The 15,388-nt window shown below is 39.8% G+C and overlaps 1 protein-coding gene and 1 long non-coding RNA gene across 2 annotated transcripts; both read right to left on the minus strand.

Annotated features, from left to right (window-relative positions):
* Positions 1–825: 825 nt before the first annotated feature.
* LOC109201102 (uncharacterized) lies at positions 826–1,356 on the minus strand. The gene is made up of 3 exons (XR_003218540.1): positions 1,215–1,356; positions 1,031–1,069; positions 826–949 (listed from the first exon to the last, which is right to left on the minus strand). It is a non-coding gene; the product is annotated as an uncharacterized LOC109201102 (long non-coding RNA).
* A 1,239-nt stretch (positions 1,357–2,595) lies between these two features.
* On the minus strand, positions 2,596–14,878 carry LOC109201103 (serine/arginine repetitive matrix protein 2). The gene is made up of 15 exons (XM_025905083.1): positions 14,306–14,878; positions 11,606–12,409; positions 10,076–10,137; positions 9,730–9,768; positions 9,286–9,621; positions 8,849–9,075; positions 8,433–8,608; positions 8,181–8,225; positions 7,406–7,481; positions 7,196–7,273; positions 7,038–7,072; positions 6,135–6,287; positions 5,834–5,962; positions 2,869–3,033; positions 2,596–2,760 (listed from the first exon to the last, which is right to left on the minus strand). The coding sequence occupies exons 2-15, from the start codon at positions 12,122–12,124 to the stop codon at positions 2,596–2,598; spliced, it is 2,205 nt and encodes a 734-aa protein (XP_025760868.1). The 5' UTR covers positions 12,125–12,409; positions 14,306–14,878.
* Positions 14,879–15,388: the final 510 nt, after the last annotated feature.

The following is a 15,388-nucleotide window of genomic DNA, read 5'->3' on the forward strand; positions in this document are numbered from 1 at the left end:
ACTATAGACGACCTTGAGGAGTGTATAGTATATTTGACTCTGCCACTAAACCTGAAATAGAAGATACTCACGACTCAATACGTCCAGCTTTACTCCTATGAAGAGGAGAGAAAAAGCACAAGGTCAGACAAACATGAAGACACTTTAAAGAAAATGCAAAAACACAGTGTAAAATAAATTTCCTCTTTTCTCACTTCTGATTGTGGGACACACTTACCAAGAAGATAAATAGTCCTTGGTGACATTGCTCTCCATCACCTGTGTTAATCCACCAGGTTCGGCCATCTCAATGCATATCTGAGAAAACAGAAAGGATGTTTGAGCAACACAGTGGTACTCAACGGGTGTGCTACAGGCACGATTTGTATTGTACAGGGCAACAAAGAATTTGTGAAAGTAACAGGATAGAGGTCCTGGCGAGTTTGTTTAGGCAAAGAAAAATAAATCTTGGGGTTTTAAACTTGCAAATGGAAAATAAGTGCAAACATATTTCTCTACTTTTGCAAAGTTTTTGATTGAACAATAAAACCACTGAGCAAGAAACACTAAAAGAATAACTTAGTGCTGCCTCAAACTGCAGGGATCTCCCTGCTAGATGGGCCAGGACAAAAGGCTGAACAGGTCATAAGATTACTACTTGGTTGAGAACTGTGTTAAGTTAAAAGACTTAGACTTAGTGTTAAAAAACACAAAGTCTCCTTCAGACTCATTTAAAATGTTTCTCAATATTAAAGAACAGCAGACACCATGACAAGCCTTGCAGCCTTCTGTAAAACATAAAAAAGTTGCACGTGTTTATGAAATCGTACCCTGTTGGCAAGCGGCAGAATCTGACAAAAGCAGCAATGGACGCCACCGCTTCCATGATCATCATGAGAAGGTCCACATTCACCTCGGAGACCTCCACACTCAGCAGCCGGTCCTCCAGAGCCTCAGACTCTGGAACATGCTGAAAAACAACCAGCGTTAAGATCAGGGAGACCCGAGCCTGCTGCTTTTACAAGACACATTTATGTGACTGCTGACTTACAGTGTTGCTCCATTTCATCATGCTTCTATACATGCTCTCCTGTGAAAAGAGTAGAAGATGAAAGGGGATTACATCAATCACTGATCCTCTGTTTGTACAATAAATACTGAATAACTCTCCTCCTGGTTAGAGTGTTTTTAATGTTCTATTGACCACATTTAATAAGATAAATATTGGACTCCACTGTAAGTGAGAAGTAACTCGATCCTGGTTTGCATCTTTGTGGCAAAGGATTCATACTTCAGGATAGTAACGACACAACATATAACCAAAGTTTTGCAGGAACTATTTGATGCTATTTGAACTATTTGATGCTATTTGAGTGTCAGTGTCAGGTCTGACGGTGCCCCGACCGGCGACCTGTGTGTATGTGTGTGTTTGTTCTCCTCTCTCTCGCTCTGTTTTTTCCTCTCCGGCTCCGCTGCGATTGTTACGCGGTCGCGTAGCAACGGGAGATCTCCGACCCGGAAGTGCTGCCGCTCTGACCTGTCCCACCTGCGACTGATTCCTCGCCAGCTGCTGCCAATCATCCACCGTCGTTGGCAGAGCTATTTAATGGTGTGGCTGAGTGACAGACAGCGCTGGAGTATTGCACCAAGCCTGGTAGTGACTCGAGCTCAGCAAGGGTAAAGCAAGTGTTTGATAGCGGAGGGAGGCTAATCGCGGCTGTTTTGCCTTTTCTCAGGAAGCGAACGAGACGGAGAGACGGAAGGAGAGACGTCACTGATTCACGGGAGTTGTGTGGACACACGAGGGGAGACGGGGAGAGGAGCACTGAAGGGACTTGCACTATGGATAACTGTGGATTGGCTTCACTGTAAATAAAGACACTGTTGAACTTTAACGAGAGGTCCGCGTCTGGGTTCACTAACTCACCATCCTTAACACTCAGTGACTTTCCGCAACAGTTGTCAGACCTCAATTCCTCTTAACATGTAGCTGTGGAGAGAGTTCTCAGAAAGGTCCTGAATAGCTGGCCCACAAGGAAACTTGAGATGGGAAACGCTGAAGCTAGAAGGTTAGCAGCGACTGAAGTTTCAAAATAAGTAAGGGCATTACTTAATAGTCAGTAAAACACTCTATAACCTATGTCTGGGTCTTTAAAGTTTACACAGGGCTGACTTCACAAGAAGCTCTGTGGAAATTTAAAGTGGTGGCGGAATGACGTGGGTTGTCGCCTATGAACAGAAAAGTGGATAAAGTTCATGCAGCTTTTGTGCTGCTGTTGCAAAAAGGAAGGAACAATACAGACAAATAATAATAAATACCTGATTTGAAATTCATGCATATTTTTAGTTTTTCCATTTCTTATTCAGATATTTATCAATAAGTGACTTATATGTATGTATATATTGTGCTATTCCTTACTTCTTGTATCTTGTATCTGTCTTTGTTACTGTTTGTACTGTAACCAATATATTTCCCCCAGGGATCAATAAAGTATTCTGAGTCTCATTCTATTAATATTAGCCCAGAGAAGGATGATGCTGTGCTCACTCCTTAGAGGAGGAATCTGTTTTGATTGGGATCTGAATAGTTTGAGTGAAACAGGAGCATGCCCTGATTTAACAGCCCCCGATTGCTCCATTTTCATACCTCACTTGAACCAGGAAGCATGTCTTGTAAAACAATGTGGATTCTGAGCGTCCACTCTCCAACAGTAACTGGATTTTTGAGGTAATCTCTGGCGAAATCGCAGCACGCATCCCAGCTGTTAAAAACACAAAGGCCTGGAGGGGAAAAATGATGCAGAGGAAACATTCAATATTAATCATTAAATTGAATTAAATTTGCAAATGCAAATTTCTCTGTATCAGCCTGCTGGGTCTACTCCTCACCCTCCTCTGCAGTGATAAAACGATTATGTTGTAGTACAGAGTCTGAACCGTCTGATCAGGGAAGTAACGCCACACCAGCTTGGTGACATCCTCCTGTCTGTAGTTTCCTTCTGGCAAACCGGTCAACATGATCGTGGAGAACGTAGAACCTTGAGATTGGGCTTTCTACAAGACACAAGGTTCAAGAACCAAAGTTTATTTGAAGAGAAACTTTGCGGTACTTTTAAAATATATATATTACTATTACTGACCACATAGAGAAGACAAAATGAAACCAAGTTTAGCAGAAAAAAAGAAACGTGGTTTTTGAGGTGAGTATTTGGAAAAATGGACACCTCTTGGTATTTACTCAAGGATTCCTGTTTAACACATGAAACCTGGGTTTATAAAATGCACTCACCTCAATGCTCTAGAATACTCTAGAAGTGTAAAACAAACACAGTTAGTAACAGTCAACACTTTATATCTGGAGGTTAATTTTAGTTTTCAGCTGTTTCTCTCACCTGGGATTGTGAACCAAGGAGAGACAGTGGGGAACACAAAGGGACTAGTTGTCATTGTGATCCAATATGGTGAAGTGCTGCGTTGTGGGACGGTAATATCTTCTGTTGGGACAGTTGCACCATCAACAGCAACCTCGCTGTCTGGCAAAGCTTTGTCTGGCAATCTTGGTGCTGCACAAGCCAAAATAAGTTTTGTTAAAATTTTTGTGGGGGAAAGAAAGGAAAAATGAGTGGTGCAAAACAGGTTTTTAATGTTTACAATGATCCAGTAATATCAATGTTTTGACTTTTATTTTAACTTTAAGCACCTTTACAGATACCCAAGGTATCATAGACATCACTGACATATGTATTATTGTGCGATCTACTGTACAATATAAAGCGCCTTGAGGCGACTTCTGTTGTGATTTGGCGCTATATAAATAAAATTGAATTGAACTGAATTGAATTGAACATCAGAAAAACAATGATTAGTGGGTTAGATCAAATGCCAGACTGAAAAAGTGCAGTTTAAGTAATGGCTCTGGTTCATGTGTCTACGGCAGAGACAAGCAGAAGGGAATCGACCACTGATGGAGCAAAGATTTCTGGAGGGGCCAGAAAAGAGGTCAGAGAGATAATAAGGCAAATGAGCATCAAAGGATTTGTGGGAACGAGAATCACAGTGTTAGTGGATAAAAGTTGAGGGAATGTGTCACAATGACTTATTGTGAACAACAATAAATCAGCAGTTTTGTCTTCACTTTATCCACAGCCCAGGGGAGAACTGAAAAATATATTCATGAGTGTTTCACAAACAGAAAGCGAAAGAAAGGTCTTACCAGATGACCTTCCATTAACTTAACCTATCTTTTTTTTTCTCGTTTAAATCATATTTGTTTAAAATCCCATTTAAAAAAAAACACTTACGCAGTGAGGTACATCCACCGTGTGGTATTTTCAGCCTTGACAATTTGTGGCCGGTGGCCCGTTTTAGAAGGCTGTACCAAACGCCAAGGCGATCAGCATCACGAAGAGACTGAAATTCGATAAACACCTGAAACACAAGAAAGAAAATTTATTCTGAACATTTTAATTTCACATTGTAAATGTTAGAAAATAAGTGCTAAGCACACGTGGAAAGAGTGAACTAAGTACAGCTTTATTGTGGAGTTCACTGGATTCAAAAGTCAGAAATCCTGGCTCAATGATGCACTGGAGCCATGCTCAACATGACCCCTGCACTAATGCTGTAATGTGATAAATACTAGTGCGCATGAGCATATGAAGAATTGCTCAGCGAGCAGCTTATCGGCAGTCTCTCTTTACTATCTCTATAGTTTTGCAGTTGTGCTTTCCTCAAGATAAGTAGCATCCAAATCTAGACACATTATCTCTTTTAAGGATGGATTTATGAAGGTTGGTGCATGTCATTTAGTTTGGTGTGTAAGCAGTTAATCTGTCAATTTTTCCGTATGGTTAAGATTACACTTACACAAGCACATATCTCATACAGCCTTTCACAGACTTCGAACACATGCACTTGTTGGCATTTATGAGTGTGTTTATACCTTGTTGAGAAGAGGCAGGTAGTTTCTTACACAATCCATTTTTCCAAAGCTTCTCTGAGATCCCGGGACTCGCCTGGCGAGATGTTCCTGATGTAGATTATTCGTGCTCCATTGTCAGTCACTTGCTGCTTCGAGAAAACCGGGTTAACATGAAAAAACAACAACCCACAAACAATATGACATTCCAAACATTCTTATACTACAGTTCCAAGATCAAGGTCATAAGTTTGCACTTATATTCACACAGCAGGTACGCACCCTGGCAGCTATCTTCATTATCCAAACAATTTATAATTGCAGCTCTTGCTGTTTTTGATAACACTGGTTGAAAAAATATTTAAACTAATGTACACACAGTGCTGTGAAAAACGCATTTGGCTCCTTCCCAATTTCGTAATTTTTTGCACAAGTTTCAAATCGTTAAACAAATGTTTAAAAAAAAATACAAAATGCATTTTTAAATGAGGATTTAATTTATTCCAGGAAAAAGTTCTCCAAACCTTTCCTAGCCCTGTGTGACTGTCTGAAAAAACGGGTATGTCCCCATTTTTCAAGGTGTTTTGACTTGGATGTGAGTGCTTCCAGTTATGACTTTATACTCTGACCAATAAATCTAAAGGTATTCTAGTGTAGTCTTTGTTTCTGAGATATGTGCGTTACTTACATAGCATAGCCGTTTCATCAGAGACTTATAAAACTCAAGCTGAAAGAAAAAAAACAGTTAAAAATCATTACATCACTTTGGATTCGGTTTGATTTATTTCAGCTTAAAGATATTTTTTTCTACAAAAAGAAATATTTGTTTACATTTATAATCACACTTTAAATAAACAAGCAGAAACAAATATTTTCAAATAATTTTAATAACATCTGTCACAACAGTAGATTGCATTATCTACACACAGTGCTTACCGGCGTCATTAAAATGTTGCCCTTCTCAACCTGCAGTCGAAGTTTAGACCCGTTGAGAATAAAATCATGTTTTTCTGATGCTAGCACGATGTTTTTAGCTGCCACTGCTGTCGGCATGAGGGCAAAAGCCTGAAGGAAAAACAAACAACCAAACACTGATTTTTACTGAATGATCATGAAGACAGGCACTCACAAAATATGTATTAACTAACTAAATGTTAGTTAGGTGGTCTTAGAAAAGATATTTAGAGCGCCATTAAAATGAAGGTCATAACCCAGCCCAATGCAAACTGGTGCTTACCATGCGTGCCTGTGGTATAACGTAGATCGTGTCGTCGTAATATTCAAATCTGTGTCGAGTGAGCAGACCGGCGATGTCCTCCTCTGCGTAACAGCCATCGTGATACTCTGGCAGGTTGCTTATTAACAGCACCTTGTAATCAAGCAAAACAAGCTGTGCAAACGAAAAGAATTTCAGGATCAGTTTACAATTGCAATTGAAGAAATTCCAGACAGAAATCTGAAAAATGCAAACATTAACTTATAAACTCTGCCTCACTTTGAGCACTGTCTGCAACTATGAACACAATCAGGTACCTATTACAAAATGTTTCTGATGCTAATTTTCCTTTTACTTTGCTTCTTTTTTCTTTCTTTCTTTTTTACGTAGTACAGCTCTACCTTGACTCACTGATAAAAAAGGCAGTAAGAGTCAGCTATGAAAGTACTTTTCATTTAAGGTGGATCCATAAAGAGTGATAACTGATTCACAAAAGGCAATGTGTAAACAGCACTATTGCACATTTCAAACTTGGGAAGGAAAAACGTTTTTAAGCACTCAAAACCACCATGTCCTGGATGACTGTGCATATAATTTGAACATGTTAAACTAGCTTTTCAATAAAGGAGTTTTAGTATGTGTTAGTACATGAGATAATTGTTTTATTACAATACTAAATCGGTAACCAAGAATGGTGCAATTCTATTGGTGTCTATACTGACTACAAAATCTCTGGTATTGCGACATCCCTAGTGAATTTTTAACATTTTTCTTCATTTACACCTACTTGAGCGTCACCTGACAATGAGATATAACCCAACTATAGGCTTTTAAAACAAACTGAACTATTTCAGATCAAAACTTAACCACTTTGATAAAGCATGTTTTTCTTACAGGTATAATTTAAGTGTTTTTTAATGTTACCTTTGAATTGGGAAGTTTGACTGTCTTGAGACAACCTGTAAAGTGCAGAGCAAAAGAAAAACAAAAAATAATTATAAAATAGAAAATATCTTCACATTGAGAAATCTTTCATACAGATCTTTGGGGATTTCTTACGGATTCTTTCTGGACTCAGTTGCTCTTGTATCCGCTCCCAAATGTTGGGTGGGTAACAGCGACCGGCTGATCCTTTGAGATCTTCTCTGCAGTCACAGAGTCTTGGAATAAAGGAAATGTAGTTAAGTTAAATAGTGGTAGTTTAGATAGGATGCAAATTACCCAGCTGATCTAAATATAAATCTGTGTGGTTGAGGCCGTTTCTGCTTTGGAAGCCAAGACTTTTGGCTCACCGTCAACTGCAGCACCTTTAATTGGTTCAATAGCCTCCGTAGCCTTGGCTGTATTTTTAGGTGCCACCGCAGCTTCCTTACAAACACACACACAACGAACATACATTAGTTTGTATTACTACCAAAACTGTTAAGTTACTACATTCACACTAAAAATCATACACGAGCACTTGTCATGAGCTTACAAGTATTTACAGACAAGTTGGAGTCTTCCAGGCAAACTACAAGCAACTGTGGCAACTTGCAAGCAACCAGTGCGATTCCAAGGATGTTTTCAGTGCAATGTGTATATATAGATTTAAAAATGCATAATGCAACACAGCAAAATAAAAACAAAGTACAGTGTGTATGCTTTCATAGCATTAGACTTGAGCGGAAACTTTCTGACATGGGGATGACTATATAAAAGCTCAGTATAATCCAAAGTAACCATGGATTTGAGGGGTGCGAGACTATAGAAGAAATGTAAGGATAACCAACTGACTTTAAACCGCATAATGAATGCAGGACTACAACCGTGGACGGACAGTATATTTATAGAGAATTGTAGCTACGGTGCATAAATATCTATCTTAGATTGCAGAAGCAAACCAGGAGACAAACAGGAGAGGAACTTTCTCTAGATTCACAAGCAGGTCAATGAACTCATCCATCTATAACAGTGAACAAATTTCAGTGTACATACCTGTAATTTTGACCTAAACAAAACAACTGACTTAGTTTTTCAAAATTTTTCCATAGCAGAAATCACATCACTGTGACAGAGACTACTTACAGTCCCTTGTAGCCTCACCATGGTCGGAGAGGAAGATTTACCAGCCTGTGGAAACACAGAGAAGAAAAATATGAACAAACCAAATGCAGATTTCATCATGACAACTTGACTCAAAGTATCTGCTTGTATAAATCTGTGTTGAAGGATTTAATCTTGGTTGTGTGGCATCAACAATCACGTCATCTGTCACTGATCACATTATAAATTGTCCAAAACTGTGCATTCATGAAAAAAGGCATAATATGAAGTCACCTTTGTCTTCTCTGTGCTAGGCGTCCCTTTAGTTGTTTCTGGAGATGCAGAACGTGAGGACGATGATGATGATGTTGATGGGGACGACTTCATCTTGACTAGCTGAGCCAGCAGGGCAGGAGCCAAAGTTTTGACGACAGTCTCCAGGTCAGACTGTTTTGATAAGGACTGGAGAGCTAAAAGATCACAGGTGCAAAAGAGATTCACACTTTCGTGGGTGCCAAGTCTCGAAAATCATCTACAGTTTCTGAAAGTTTTATAATAGTAGAAAAAACTATACTGACATTTCTGGTGCCACTGGTCTTTATTTATCCTTTACATTAGTAAAGTTAAGGTTGTGAGGGGGGAGGATAACTTTGATCTTAGAAAAACTAATGAGTACATACAAAAAATAAAACATGAAGCAATTTTCAAACCTGATGTTTCCAGCAGTTTCTTTGCCAAGATCTTTGAGCTGCTCGACTTCTTTCGCCTAGGAGATGACCTCTCAGTCGACGATCGCCTCTCCCAGCTTCTCCTCGGTGATGAACGTTTCTCATCTCTTCTTCTCGGTGAGGATCGTCTCTCGCGGCACCTTGAGCGTGATCGATATCGTGAAGAGGAAGGACGGTCATACCATGAGGAGTCAGAATGAGACCGGGACCTGAAAAAAGTATGGATCAAAGAACTTAATGACTCATAAACATCTCAAAGCACACACCCAGCATGGATACAAAAGGTAAATTCTTGTCACCAATTAAGTTTTTTTAAGTTTATATTTTTATATATATGTTATATTTCGCCCTTTAACAATCCACAGGAAAGCTAAATCTTCTTGATTGATCCTAGTTCTCAAAGTGTTTGTTGGACAGACCTGCGATTCTGTCTGGACCTGTACAGAGATCGTGATTGGCTTCTGTGTCTCTCCCTTCGGGGGCTGCGTGATTGAGAACAGGAATGACTGTTCCTCCTATGCTCCAAGTCACGGCGGCGACGTGGGCTGCGAGAGCGGGAACGGCTACTTCGTCTATTTCTTCTTCGCTCCGAGTCACGATGGCTGCGGGAGCGGGAACGCCTACTTCGCCTGTCGCTGCTACGCTCTGAGTCACGATGACTGCGGGGGCTGCAGGAATGGGAACGACTCTCATGTCTGGTTTTCTTCTGGGAAGTCTCAGCAGAAGTTGAGGGAGAGGGCTTGGCACCTGACGCACTAACAAGTGCATTAAAAAGAAAAGCACAGTTAAATGAAAGAAAATGAAAGGCTCCAATGCTGGCATGTTTTTTTATTCGCCAAATGACTTCAAATGAAGATATTTACCCTAGCGGTGATGCTATTTCACCGTTCCACTCTGGGTATCTGTGGAAAAACACAGGTACATTTTTGTCAGATGTTGCAAGGTAGAATGCCCTTAAAAATATATTATTGTTCATTAATTCAGAAACTTAGCAATGTATTCAGCCTTTTAACAATAAATCATTAAGGTGCTTTACAGGAACGCAACCAATGGGCTACAAATATGATAAAGAAAATTAAAAATACAAATGAACAGTTCTTAGGAAGCTATCCTAGCATTACAACCCCGACATCATTTTGGCACAACCATAGTTGTGCTGCCCCAAAGATATCGGTTCATAATCACGAAGTACAGAGAAGAAAGACTGACTGCTTTCGCAGAAGTTTGCAGTTCTCGATGTGACGGCTGGTATTCTGGTGGGAGACCCAATCCTAGTGGTCACAACAAAAACAAACATTTAGACAAGATTCATTATTATCAGGAGCAATGTCAGGAGCAATTGTCATTGACATCACTTGCTGATAAAAGGTCACTTTAAGGCAGTGGCCTTAAAGAAAATCTTAAAATATTAACAGTTAGTCCTTCACTGAACGGAGAAGCATTATAACATTAGCCAGGAGCCTGGATTGCACTTAGAAACCTTCATAGGCCAAAAAAAAAAAAAAACAGGAACAAATAAGCATGACACATTATACCTCTCCTGGGATAAAATTTTAAAGATTAAATTATTTAGTATATATAGAAAACACAAGTCAAACATCTGATTACAAACAACCAAAACAAAAGGGTCATCTTAGGCTCTGGATTCTGGACTCTCAGGCTCTTCTTATGGCATCAAAATTTCCCAAGGTTCCAAGAAGGTCGTCTCAGGAGAGGCCAAGTTTGGATTAGGACAAAATGCACCACCTATGTTGATCACAGTTAGAGTAGCGACAGGAAGATGATGTTGAAATAGGCCTGAACAGGAAGGCGCTGTTTCTTTGACGAGGAGCCCAAATGTGAAATTTGGTGCAGCAAAGGAAGGCACATCCATAAAGAGAGATTCAACAATCAGTCAAATTAAAGCTGGCGCTTGTGTAGCTCATGACTGGGCGCAGCGGGTGCTTATGTTTGTGGTAGTAAAAGTCTTGTGACACCGAAACACTAACTTAAAGTATGAGTAAAGAAATCAGTATTACACAAAAACAAGGTGCCTACTGATATGAAATAAAGGACAAAAGACACTATTCTTCACTCTAGTGACAAAAGACAAAAAGGGGAACTTTTACATTCAGCAACAGTTCCAGAAAAAGCAAAGCTGAATGTGCACTGTGGACCAGTAGCCCAAGGACAGAGACAAATGAAAAAACAGCCATCTTCCAACATTTTCTGATGCACAGGTTCTTCATGCTTGCAGATTCTTCCTCATCATGTCATCTGAGGCCTTGGCTCCATTGTTAGCAAATGCCTTGAATGTCTTCGCATGGGTTTACATCAAGTCAAAAGACATTAAATCTATCAATTGCAAGTACAGACCACTCAAGTTTCTGAAGGTCTCTTTGAAGTAGTGTTTTTAAATTACAATATCTGGTAGACATATAGTTAAGTTTAGTCTGCACTGTAATCCTTCAAAAATTCTGTTACAGAATACTGAATTGCAGAAATATGTGAAGATTTGTCCAAATGTTTGCAGTCCAAGTTGGTAGTCTTCCTACAGTCATCATTATGCAGTAATAGTGAATGAAACAAACCAAATAAACTTTAAAGTAGCATCCATGAAGCTTTTTCAAAACCAAAATCCTATAATGGGATTCAAAGTCAAATAATTAAAAACAACCCCAAAACAAAACAAAAAAACATTGCGTTTCAAATAAATAAAAACTGACTGAAAGCAAAAACATCAAACAATCTTCGACTTACCTTCATCTGATTACATTCCTTGTTACACAGAGAGCAGGTATGCGGAAAGACCCTAGGTGAAGTGGCAGTGTAGTCTTGCATCTGGGCCAGCACTGGGATATTCCTTGTCACTTCTAAGGTAAAAGGCAGATTGTCAGGAGTGATCTGATCTTCAGAGTATGAGATCGGATGTTCCAGGTCCTCTTTTTCAAGTCCAAATTGCATAAGGATGTTCACAGCTGTTTCTGAAGTAGACTCTGCAGAGCCCACAGGTTTGGACCTCTTTATGTCCTCTTCCATTGAAGTCTTACTCCCTTCTGGCCTGCAGCTCATTGGCATAGTTAGCCGTGATGGGATTGTTCCTCCAGATTTTGCAGGAGTCGCAGATGAAACTCCAGAAGAGCTAAAGCTGGACCCAGGCCCAAGATGAGGAGATGCCTTATGAGAGTCTCTCTCTGCCTGCATACTCGGCTGTCCATAGCGCCCCTGGGCTGAACTTTGTTTCCCAGAGGCATAGAGGTTATATAAGGGATGGGACATGGTGTTAGCAACCTTCAGAAGGTTTAGTAGACTGATGGCTGCAGCTGTCAGGAAAGGGGGGTGTTGTGGATATAAATGGGGCGCGTGTATTGGTTCGGCCACCAATAGCAATAGCGTTATTTATCTGTGTCAACGCAAGGTGGGCTTTCAGCTGAGCCAGCCGCAAGCAAGCATGCAGCTTGCTGTCCGATCAGTAAAGAGCTCCCTGGGAGCCCACCATGTAGGGGGCTCTGTTTGGGCCCTGGTGCAGGAGAAGGGGTGTAACGCTTCGATGGCAATGGAAAGCTGGAAAGTTAAAAATAAAGAAAACAAAGAAAAAAGGTTAATGAGTTGTACTGGGCCTCAGAATCTTGGAAAGATGAAATCCACACAGATGGACCTCGACTGGTGCAAACTGCCATAAGTCATGAACACATCCTCCTACCCCCTAAACATGATAGCAACAAGCAGGATTCACTGCACTGTTAATGTTAGCTATGTTATATTGCTGCCTCTGTTCGGTGGTGTCGAGCCAAACGGACTTTAACGTGTGTTTGAACGAGCTGACGGTTCACTCGTTAAGCTGAAAGAAAGATGCTTTAATCACAGGAGTCACACATGTGTCCACTGGACCATCTGGGAACTCTTCTTGTTTAGCACTCGTAATAACACAAACACTAAATCCTCCTTCTCTTGTGCTGTTTTGTAGCAGTGTATACACCTGAGACTGTCACCTGTCTGTCTGTCCTGCACTCTCTCTCTGTTTCTTTCTCTCTGATTGTGGAATAAAAGTATGAACATGTATTTATAAGTTACACTTGTGTTTGAATCCTGCAGCTTATCGCACATTTGATTTCCATGTGTGACAACTGCAAGTGTCCAGAGTGAGGACAGACTGAGGGACCCACTGCTGCACATCATCTGTGAGGCTTTGCACCCCTGATGATCCACCAGGACAAACTCAGCAGTGTGTGAGGAAGAGGAGGAGGAAGAGCCAGCAGCAGCTGACAGATGGAGAGAATAGACAGACTGTTCCCTGTTTGTGAAGGACTGCTAGAAAAGTTTAACATAACTAATTGTCTGTCCTGAATCAGTCTTATTAGGTAATGTTCATTCCACTGTTTTCAGTGTGGGAGAAAGTACTCAGGGCCTTCAAGTTACACACTATGAAAGGCAGCAACAAGTTTAATGTTCAGAAACCTAAAGTATGTATCAGCAGCAGAATGGAGCTAAAAATAAATGTTTGTTTCAGTTCTACGAAGCTTTGAGTATTTTGGATTAGTAGTACTGCTGTGTTTGTTGCATCATATTGCTGTAACGGGTTATATACTTTATATATTCTGAGGTAAGTTGATCTATAGTGTTACATCATATTCTATAAGGATGTGATGTGTTTGTAGACTTTCTGCCCAGTTTGACCCATTTAGTAGAAGTCAGCCTGTTTAAGGCTCTGATATCTATTCTGTATGACTTAAAGCAGTTATGGCATGGTATGATTTTCTCACCCAATAAAGGAATATTTCATATATCAGTCTACTCTTCATTCTATCAGAAACAGTTATCACAGCTCGTACATTTTCCTTTTTACACATGTATGTAAGCATTGAGCCAAATTTAGTAATGCCAACATATTAAAAGAACAATATTTGTCTTTTATATATGATACATCTATATATACACTGTCAAAGATACTTGTCTTTGAGTGAAGATTTAAGGTGATAGGAAATATAAATAATTGTAACTTGAATTTTTATTGCAGCTCAGTATTTGACACAGAGTTCAAACTCACTGCTGTGATAACTAATAATGATTAATATAATAACTATAATATTGGCCATATTATATTTACATTACCAAAGTAAGATGACTTTAGTCTCATGAACAATATGAGCTAATTGTTATTTACTAGCTAATCTTAAAATGACTGTTCAATACAAAAACGAAGCCCAACAATCATGTTTTACAGTCCTGTGGTCTCAGCCTCAGATACTTATCACATCACACAAAGCTCATGTAGAAACAAATGAACAAAATATGTTCTCCTTCATTTCTGTCAAACAAAGCTGTATGACACGTTTCCCGCTTTTAATCATGGTTGCTAGGCAACCTGGGCAGGGCAAGGGAGGCTAGACCGTCCCATTTCACAAGCCTACAAGCCTGCTTTTGGTTTTTTTTTTCTTTACAACAACTCGGTGTACATACCGTGCTTTATATGTGTGTAATCCCTTTGTTCTGGTGTGCTCAAATGTATACTCGCGAAGAACTTCTTGCAATCTACAACTTTGCTAATGGAAAGGAAACGCTAAATGCAAGGCACATGACCCAGCACAACAATTTCCGTTTCAATGGGCTGCCTTCAAAATAAAAGCACGAACGGAAACGGCAAATTTCAAGATACTGTAGTAATTCCACTAACGCATATTATTAAGTGTACCTATGCCAAGAGGCACACTTATACTATTCCTCAGATTTATTCTTCTTCTTATTATTATTCTCCATCTTCCGCCTGAAATCATTTATGGCATACAGTTAGAGTTTTGTAGGGATGAATGTAAGGCCTCTATTTAGTAGGGTCCGCTCCCACTCTGCCACGAAGATGTTGGCATAGGCTGGGGCAAAGTTTTTCCCCATCGCCGTACCCTTAATCTGTAAATAGAATTCCCCGTTGAACTCAAAATCATTCCTCATGAGGTTTATTTCCAATAATTGTAACAGTTCTTTATCTGGTCTTCTCTTATCTGGATATTTTTGAAAGATTCTCCTTATGGAGTTGATTCCCTCTCGAATGTCTATATTTGTATAGAGGCTGTCAATATCAATGGAAAATAAAAAAGCATCAACGGGGACTTCTATTTGTTTCACTTTCTCTACAAAATCATACGTATCTTTAATGTAGCTTGCATGCCTAATAGACAGAGGGTTCAGAAAATAATCCAAATATTCAGCTGTGTAATACGTCTCACTGTCACAGTCCGAAACAATAGGTCTTCCTGGGGGAACCTGGAAAGGAATGCTCCATTTGGCAGGATCCTTATGGATCTTGGGCAGCATGTAAAAGAGCCGTCCCCTTGGTTCAGCGGAACCCAGCAAATAGTTCCTTTGTTTTATGTTAATGAATTTCTTTTGGTGTAAACTGTTAATGATTTTTTCCACCATTGGTACTGTTTCTAAACAAATCGGTTTATTTCATTTCAAATAATATGTTTTATCCTTTAATTGTCTGTAGCCTTCCTCCAAATACTGTTCTCTATCAAGGATCACCACAGCACTTCCTTTATCCGCCGG

This window comes from Oreochromis niloticus, unplaced genomic scaffold (assembly GCF_001858045.2).
Source record: "Oreochromis niloticus isolate F11D_XX unplaced genomic scaffold, O_niloticus_UMD_NMBU tig00008485_pilon, whole genome shotgun sequence".
NCBI lineage: Eukaryota > Metazoa > Chordata > Actinopteri > Cichliformes > Cichlidae > Oreochromis > Oreochromis niloticus.